Consider the following 10,383-nt stretch of genomic DNA (forward strand, 5'->3'; position numbering starts at 1 on the left):
CCCTAAAACTATGGCCACTAAAAAGCTCAGATGGCCACTCTAAGTGATTTTATAAGTTTTAGGTGTCATGGTATGACCCAAGAATTCGATATCAGCCGGATTTTTGGGTTCCAAGGACAGTATGATCTGGGTCACATGATGGATGTATTGGATTTCATGCATACATCACGGTGGGCCCCACATAATAACCTTATTCTGCAAACCTTGTAGAGAAACTGGCCTCTCTCTCTCTCTCTCTCTCTCTCTCTCTCTCTCTCTCTCTCTCTATATATATATATATATATATATATATAAAGTTGGAAATGTATGCATGCATGGTATTGTTCTTGCTAGTGCCATGCCTACCATGTATTCTTGGGCTCCTCTTCTCTTCCTAGTTCTGGCAGTGGTATGGTCTTTGGTCCATCTCCTCCGTTCAATTAGAGTAGGAAGCAAGGATAGGCTTCCTCCTGGTCCACCAGGGCTACCCATTTTGGGAAACCTTCATATGTTGGGTGACCTCCCACACCGGACCCTCCACACGTTAGCCCAACGATACGGTCCGATCATGTACATGCGTCTGGGTCTCGTCCCAACCGTCGTAGTCTCATCCCCTCAGGCCGCCCAACAGTTCCTAAAAGCCCACGATCTCATCTTCGCCAGCCGTCCATACTTACAGGCTGTCAAATACATCGCTTACGATCAGCGAGGCTTGGCCTTCTCCACCTACGGTCCATATTGGCGCAACGTACGTAAATTGTGCACTCTTGAATTGCTCAGTAACCTAAAGATCGAGTCGTTCAAGCCCATGAGAAGAGAAGAGGTGGGGCTCCTTGTTCGATCGATCAAATGCGCTGCAGAGGCTCATGATGTGGTGGACCTCAGTGCCAAGGTGGCATCCCTCACCACAGACATGACGTGCCGAATGGTGTTGGGCAAGAAGTATATGGGGGAGAAACTCGACAACCGGGGTTTCAAGGCAGTCATTCAAGAGATCATGTGGTTGTCAGCTACTTTCAATGTGGCGGATTACATACCCTGGCTTCGGGTCCTTGACCTGAAAGGGCTCACTCGCCGAATGAAGTCGGTGAGTAAGGTGTTTGATGACTTTTTTGAGAAGATAATCGATGAGCATGATAAATCGAAGGAGATGGGCCATGATAGGGACTTTGTTGATGTCTTGTTATCCTTGATGAAGTCGGAGATGGACGGCGATTTTCGAGTTGATCGAACCAATACAAAAGCGATATTGCTGGTATGTAAATAGGGTTTTTATTAGAGTTGGGCAGAATCTGACCTGATCCGGTGGATCCGACCCGATCTAAACCGAAGGCCTGGATCGGTGTGGATCGAGTATGACCACTCAGATGCGATTGTATATCGGATTCAGTTCGGATTGTGATCAATTTGGACCGATCTGATCCGAAATCCGAATGAACCCTAACCCCTCTTTCTCTCCCCGAAGGAGGTGCCACACCCACCCATCTCTCCTCCTTTCTCTCCCAATTTCCCTCCTCTCCTTCCTTCTCTCCTCCTTTCTCTCCTTCTTTTTCTCCCGGTTTTCCATATCTCCTTCTTTCTCTCCCTTTCTCTCCCTAGACTCAACTCGATCTGACTCGATTCGGTTTCCCAGACCGAGTCAGAGTCAGTTCGAATCAAGCTAGCAAAGATTTGGATTGGATCGAGTCAACCCTATTGGACTCGGTCCCGGATCGGATCGAGTTCAAGTCAGGTTCTTGAAAAATCGGATCGAGTTGAGTTAGAACCAATCCGGTCCGACTCGACTCGATGCCCACCTCTAGTATTTATATTAGGGCTGAAAGTCAGTTAGGTTGGGTCGGGTTGGTGCTCAACTTCCTATATCTCAACCCTAACCCAACCCCAACTAGACCTCGGGTTGGGAATTCTCAACCCAAGCCCAACCCAGCGGGCTGGGTTGGCTAGATGCATGCTAATATTTTCATTATTACATTAGTCTATTATATTTCAAAACATGTCTTATTTTTTATACCTATGGTTTTATTAATTATACATATACTTATTTATCATAAAGAAATTTATTTTTTCTAAACAAACGAGCTAAAATATAGGACAACTCCTCCTTTAAAAGTCGTGTTGTGTAGTACGCAATCTATCTGGGGGAGAGAAATATCTTGTTACCTTGAGTCATCGAAAATGACGTGGACCAATGAGAGTTCAAGTTGAGTTGGGCAGCCAGAGTCTGACCCAAGTTTTTTCAGGTTGGTGTTTGTATGGCCCAAGCTTGAGACCAAATTTGATACATCTTGCCCGAGCTCAACCCAATGTCAAGTCGGTCGGGTTGAACCCACCCAACTTTCAGCCCTAATTTATATCATGGCTTTAAGAATCAGCAACTCCAACCTACTTGTTCATTCCTAAATTGAGACGTGATTAGGCTGAGTTGCCCCCTGTTTTAATTCTGACCTGTATTGTCGAACTGGACCAGGTCCCACAACGTCCCAGTTGACTTGGACCACTCCTACGAGTCTTAAAACCTTGATTGGCATAGGTGGGAAAATTTGTGGGAGGAATCTGTTTGAGGCATGGGAACTCCAGATTCCCCCACTTTGAGGACTCAACACAAATCATCCATGCATGTCAAAAAGGCGCATGTGTGTCAAATCCATGACATTGGTAAGATAATTCTAATAGAAAATATAAATTATTTGTATTTAATGATAATGTACTACCAATGAAAAAGCATAACATGAATACATCAAATGTGAGCCCAATTCGATTTTTTTTTTTAAACATCATTTTTACCGTGTTGGTGTCATGTCTCACGCAAAAATGTTCATTGACCATACACCATGATTGCTGAATGGGTTCGATATAGAGTACATTATTGCTTCTAATTTACATCATACATTTGATATAAAAAGAAAAATGGGACTAACCTACAACACATGCACAACAAATATGGACAGTTGAATATCATTTTTTGACACCATTTGAGCAGACCGGATTTAATGCAGATTTCAATGTGTGGTGCGTTTCGCCCTTTAAGATGGGTAACAACAGATAGCCATCTAGATTTACATGATCGGATACTAGCACTAAATACTTGAACATTTCATTGATTATTTGATTGAACATCTCTCATATGCAGGGAGGGAATGGGCTGGCTGGATCATATTGCACGACATGCCTGGCCTGGCTTTTGATCGGGCCTGAATCCATCGGCTGACGTGTGGGATGGGTTTGGGCCTCACTCATATATATGCCTGACATACATGTCTTCTATCCTACGATGATGCTGTTGCAATCCACCGTTAGGCAACACATGCATCTTGCATTTGTACAAACCGTTTCAAAATTTTCATGAGAGAAGGTCTCAAGTCCAACCCGCTTGGACCACAAGATAGGCTTCTCTCAATACATATTTTTTAAACCTTTTATATGATGAGACATCCAATCCGTTCAATAGGTTGGCCCTACCATTGGGATCACCTAGTGCAAAAAACAGCCTCATATATTCATGAAAACAACGTCTAACCATTGAGAAATATATAAATACAAGTGTGGTCCACTAAATTAGTAGATGTGGCTGATATTTTCATTAGAAAATTCTCATGGTGGGACCAACCTATTGTACGGATTAGATTTCTCATCCATGTAAAAGGTTGGAAGATATCCGGTAGGTGCAGTTTAACCTGTAGTCCAACTGGTTGGACCTGAACCTCAAAATCTATTTCTTCTTGCACTTGCGGCCCATTTGATCAACGAATGCATCTGGAACATTCCCAGGAGAAATAGGGAATTTGACCAATTTACTCGCCGGTCCGTACTAGTCTGGGTTAGACCCCGACCCATAATCGAGGTTGGGCTTTAAGGTCACGTTATTCGGGCCTATCCTGACCCAAACCCAGCCCATTTCCAACCCAAAACATATACTAACCATACCGACATGCACTCACCTATTCTCAGGAAATGCTCGCTGCAGCAATCGACACATCAGCAACTGCGATCGAGTGGGCCCTCTCAGAGCTCCTCAAGCATCCGCAAGTGATGAAGAAAGTACAGGACGAGTTAAGGACTGTAGTCGGCTTTGATCAGATGGTGGAAGAGTCAGACCTGCCAAAGTTGGAGTACTTAGACATGGTAGTGAAGGAAAGCTTGCGGCTCCACCCAGTAGCTCCGTTCCTCATCCCTCGTGAGTCCATGGAAGATTGCACCATCAACGGCTTCCACATACCCAAGAAATGCCGTGTCATCATCAACGCATGGGCCATAGGACGTGATCCAACTTCCTGGTCCAATGCCGATCAATTCTCTCCAGAGAGGTTCGTTGGTTCTAGTATAGACGTTAGGGGCCGTGATTTCCAACTTATTCCATTCGGATCCGGCCGTCGAGTCTGCCCAGGAATGCAGCTGGGTCTCACCGTGGTTCGATTGGTGGTGGCCCAGTTAGTGCATTGCTTTGATTGGGAGCTTCCGGATGGTAGTTCACCTGGTGACCTGGATATGAGCGAGACGTTTAGCCTTGTGGTGCCAAGAGCCAATCATCTACTGGCGATTCCGACGAAACGCCTCAACAGCGACTTGCTATAAGAAAAGTGATCCAGTCAGTCAGAATTTAAAACGTTCATATCTTACAAATCAGAATGAGCTATTGGATGTATTATATATAATTTTAGACGAGGTCGAGCTACTTTAGCTACCCAACCTTGCTGCTATGCCGAATTTGTGAAATACCATTAGATCTATGGCATGTTTTAATTTTACTTTTTACTCATTTATACTAAGTTTTAGTTTGAGTATAACTCTTCATCGGTTGGGTTTAGGAGTTGCGCGCATGAAAAGTACTTCGTATAATTAGGACAACATAATAGGATTTTTTGGCCGAAAACCATGCGCGCACTAGTAGGAGAACATTATGAAAAGTTTTATAGGAAGTCATGATTTCTAGGAGTTTTAATTGTAGTTTAATTCCGAAACTTCTTCCTCCCAGCCTTATTTAAAGAGTTGTAATCTTGTTAATATAATTATTTTAAATATTTTAGAATTATTTTTATTTTCTTTTTCTCATATGGATTCCAGGTTTCTATGTGAAAAGTCTAGAGAAGTTCCATAGATCTCACGTCCTTCCCTTCGTCAAGGAACAATCCAAGTTGGTTGTATGGTCATAAGTGTAGATGGTGTGTATGAATGCATCTTTTGCACGTGGACCCACATACATTATATTGTATGTGTGGTTACTGTGCATGCACTGGGACATACTTAAATGTGTTTATGGCGTGGGACCGCCAGCATCTGGGCCCAATAGGCCAGAATTCACACCGACAAAAATGGGCTAGGCCCATTTTCAATTGAGATCTGGCTCAATACCTGGCTAGACAGTCTATAGCTGGTATGATCTTACTTAGCATGAACATTAAACATAATCAATAAACCCGTTCATCAGGTGCGGTCCACCAGGATTGAGGGAAGAAACATAAATCAGCATGATCAAAAGCTCATACCGTCCATAACGCGTGAACGTACAGGTTATAAGTGCAATTTTACATTGTTTTCGTTGGTGTGGCCCATTCGAGTCATAGATCTGATGGATAGATCTGTACCGTAGCAATGCAATAATTTTTGGTGCATAAAAAATTTATTATAGGGAAATTGACCGTACTTGCCTCGAAGTTTGGGCAAATCACCTCGATCGCTACGACACTCCATATATTCCCTAAAGGGCCTTCTGACAGCTTTTAGACTTTCTTTCGAATGAAAATGCCCCTGACCTTGGTTCAGGACTTGTACGGTCCTGGGGTGAAGCAGAAGTCACTCGCTGTTGCAACCCCCGAGAAATGGACAGATCGGCTACTCCCCGGGACATCGGCTAATGGCTGGTGCTTGGTGCTCTGTGGGTCCCACCACCACGTGCGTGTTTCATCCATGCCCTCCATATATTTCTACAGATCATTTTATGGTAGGAGACCAAAAACGAGCATAATCTAATCACGGTGGGTCGTAGGAGGATTTGAACGGTGGATATCCAATAAATATAATTTTCCTGCAGTGTGGTCTACCCGAGAGTTGTATCACTCTTGTTTTTTGGTTCAAGCCATAAAATGATATTTTAAACTGGATGAAAGGCCTGGATGAAACACATACATTATGCTGGGTCCCACAGACCACCGATTATTTGCACCACGAGCTTTGGAAGGGGCAAATGTCGCACTAATGTACATTTGAAAGACCCTCTCCTTCATCTTTTGTTTTTGTAGAGAAGCCAAGATATAGGGACCAACAACCAGATAACGACGTTGTTTCTCCTTGTCGTTTTGCTCGTCTGAAAGCCTCTTCCACTACGAGGTTAGTATTTTATTTTGTTTCAACTGCAGGTAGGCATTTGTCAAGGTAAAGGAAGGACAGAGTCGAGAAGTCGAGGGTTCCGGTTATCACGTGAAAGGGAGTGTAACATAGGGCACACCTTGATCAAACCTCCATCATTGGATGGTAGACAACCACGACATCATGTTTGTGACGGTATTTGGATCGTGGCTGCCACTTGTCACGACCGCGGTTATTAGCTGTTATGGGTCGTGCTCGTCAGGGATATGACCCTGGATACAACTACGACCCAGTGTGAATCATTACCACGACACAACGTGTAGGACAACCACGATCCACCGTGCTTCATTACCATAAGATTACGACCCAGTGTGCTTCATTACCTTAAGATTACGAAGACTGCGTCGGTTGAATTCAATTTGATAATTAAAGTTGTGTACGGTGATGCAACTTGAAAGTGCATCACTGCACGGGAATGACCGATGTAGTGAATCTAAGAGAAATGAAGTGTATGGGCGGTCAGTTTGCATGGTGCTTCACAAGACACAACGGGACATTTCAGACGAAGTGAAGGTTTCATGTGAGAATATGAAGCCTCCAAAAACTAGAAGATCTGATGGGAAACCAAAAAGGTTCGAATTACATGCCAGCGAGAAGATAGGTCAACACCTAGATGCTCGAGATGCAAACAAATAGGTCACAATCAGCGTCGATGCACCTTCGTCCCTGCTGGCTGAGAATGAGGCCAAGGTTAGTGATGACTTATTTTTTTTATTGCTTGTGATAATGTAATGTGAACTAATATATATATACACACACACACACACACATACACACTTATTATTTATTGATTCATCAACTTTGGTGCATGTTAACCACTTTTCAATGTGTATGCTAACCACGATCCATTGTGCATTTGAACCACGACCCATATAGGAAAACGTGAACTTAACAACGGGTCGTGGTTGTCATGATAATACGATCGTGATTAAAATGTCATATGGGTCGTCTTTCTCATTAGGTCGCAGTTGTCAGCGCCAGATCAACAAGGATGACAACCACGATCCATTACAGCTGTGACCACGACCCATTTAACATTTCAGTCATGTCCCATATCAACTACGACCAATGTTTCACGTATGCCACGACTCATATAACACGACAACAACGACTCACATATCATTCCAGTCAGGGTCCATGTATCATGACAACCACGACCTATACAACTTCACAACCCTTACCCATATACAATGATAGTGGGGACCCATGTATCATGACAAACACGACCCAATGTGGACGATAATCAAGATCTTTTATGCACATGAACCACGAACTCAAAGACCGGAATAGTGTACATAATATAGGTCGTGGTTTTCGTGATATCATGATAATCGGTTGTACTTTACTTAGTGCCATGGTTGTCAACAACGCTCCGGTACGGATGACAACCACGATCCATTACAAATATGACAACCACGACGTATGCGCATCGACAACCACAATCCATGCATGATAACAACCACGACCCTTATAAAATGACAACAACGAATCCTTATCAAATGACAACTACGATCAATGCTTCACATCAACCATGAACCATATAACATGATAACTAGGATCCATATTTCATTATAATCATGACCTATACAACATTACAACCACGATCCATATTCTAGTCCGATGTGAAATGTCCTATTCTGGTTTCCAGGTAAACGAACTCGATATTTTGAAACATGACAATAGCGATCCATATAATATGACAACAACAATCCATAAAACATGAAATCCACGATCCATATAACATGATAATAACGGTCCGTAAAATACGACAACAACGATCCATAAAACATGAAGACCACGCCCCATAGCAATCGACACCACGATCCATGTAACTTTGACAACTCACGATCCATATATCATAACAACCATAATCCATTTTCCATAAAAACCATGATTAAAAAAAAACAGACAGAGTCAATAACGATCCTTTGCCTCGATCGTGTATTGATAACGTGAAGGATCATGGTTGTCATCTACAAAGGTTCGTGGTTGTCATTGTGTAAGGTAGGAATGACTTTGATCAAGTTATGACAATGAATGCCCTCACCATATCCAGTTTGAAACCCAAGTCTCTGGCCCACAACTCTGTATTGTGGTTATAATGTTATATGGGTCATGGTGTTAATGTTCGATGGGTCGTAGTTGACATGACGATATATGTTGTGGTTATCATTGTATATATATCACGTAGTTGATCACATCGAAATTAACGGTTAGAATGTGTCAAGAACTACGTGGGCCGTACATCCACTTGACAAAACTTATTATTATTATTTTTATGATATGCCTTTATATATGTACATTACATACGATGGTCAGTTTAGATGACATATATATATATATATATATATATATATATATAATATCACTGTGGACCCCATATATCTTTGTTTGTATGGAAGTAATATGTCGCATGTACATACACTAAAGATGGCATGCTAAAGGTGGGAATCTATTGGTTGAACTATTGTGCTCCATTGGATTCCAATATTTTGACTATTCTTTGGGTTTCTTGATGTTATAAATAAAATAGACGGTGCGGATCAGAGAAAAGGCACTTCGATGTGACTTACAGAACACCGACTATAACATCCCAAACATAAAACATCAACAGACACTTTTATGGATGCTTATGATTCCATTCCAAATGTAGAACATCAACGGACGCTTTTATGGACATTTACGATTCGAAATGCATAACTTCAACCGCTTGTCCCCATATGGAATGTTACGCCCCAAACCCGAAAATCAGATTTACAGGAATCCTGATTGCCGAATCCGGTGCCGACAGCCTCCGTAGTACCCCATTCTCGGATCCCAGCTCCCACATGTCAGGTTTCGATCTTGGGATCACATAAGGGGGATTTTCCAACGTACATTTATCTCGTAAGAAGCATAACTACAAGTTTACCTAAATCACAAAAGTAACATCATCATTACATATCCACTAATATAAACATTTGAATACAATGTCGAAAGGGAAATACATATGTCAAAATCAAAACTCCAGAAGTCAGCTACATGCTCCAAGCTCCACGCTACTGCAACTTAACATCACCTGCACGCATCTATCGTGCATAAGCTTATAAAAACTTAGAAGGTGCTGTAAGTGTGTGTACAAGGTAAGTGCAAAGTTTTCAATACAATGTCATAATCATAAAATACTGAAAATACTGGTGATCCATAAATCGTACAATATCGGGTTAAGCAGAAATACTGATAAGATCATGAATTATCAGAGTAAGTAGGAATACTGACAAGATCATAAATCAAACGATAACCGAGTAAGCGGAAATACTGACAAGTCCATGAATCATACAATATCAGAATACGTAACACAGATCAGTCATGTAAATAAGTCATAAAGAGCCAAATATCAGATGTCGAGGGTATAATGCAATATGTAAATCCTGTTAGGTCCGTCTAGGCCATATAAGTATAGAAAATATAACAACCCAAAATGATATATGCCTGCGGATGCAATATGCAATGCGAATGAAATGACCAAGCAGAAGTATGAGGTCGGGATGATAGTACGTAGTATCACAGATTGTGGGGTCCATCACAAAGGGACTTCTATCCAAACCAGTCCCATACCTAAATTTAGATAGTCAGACTCAATGTGGTAAACTCCTGATCTCAGGTTAGTCGCGCGCCTAACCGAAATCCTGGCCATGTAAAGGTACACGTAACAAATAGTTGCGCACCACTAGCCCGAGTGGATATAAATGAATAAATGGGTATGCAATTCCTGCTCAATAAATCCACATATCAGTACGGTTCCTCTCTAGGATCATCTCCGGGGTCTAGTACACTCCAAATGACACTGCCTCTCTCTTAGCAGCACAGTCCAAGTGAGCGTAAGAAACCTCACTATTTGCCTGGTCAGTAGTCTACTAATATCTATCGGGCATGTCGATAGCAGACCTATTCACGAGCTGGTTAAACTCGGCCTAGTAATGCCCCCTACCCTCTGGCGGATAAGGCCACACCACCTCCCAATCGACCACGACACAGTGGGAGACGCAGCCTCCTAGTATT

The 10,383-nt window shown here is 42.3% G+C and overlaps 1 protein-coding gene across 1 annotated transcript; it reads left to right on the forward strand.

Annotated features, from left to right (window-relative positions):
• Window positions 1–346: 346 nt before the first annotated feature.
• LOC131238634 (cytochrome P450 71AU50-like) lies at window positions 347–4,629 on the forward strand. The gene is made up of 2 exons (XM_058236267.1): window positions 347–1,234; window positions 3,928–4,629. The coding sequence occupies exons 1-2, from the start codon at window positions 347–349 to the stop codon at window positions 4,549–4,551; spliced, it is 1,512 nt and encodes a 503-aa protein (XP_058092250.1). The 3' UTR covers window positions 4,552–4,629.
• Window positions 4,630–10,383: the final 5,754 nt, after the last annotated feature.

This window comes from Magnolia sinica, chromosome 3, assembly GCF_029962835.1.
Source record: "Magnolia sinica isolate HGM2019 chromosome 3, MsV1, whole genome shotgun sequence".
Lineage (NCBI taxonomy): Eukaryota > Viridiplantae > Streptophyta > Magnoliopsida > Magnoliales > Magnoliaceae > Magnolia > Magnolia sinica.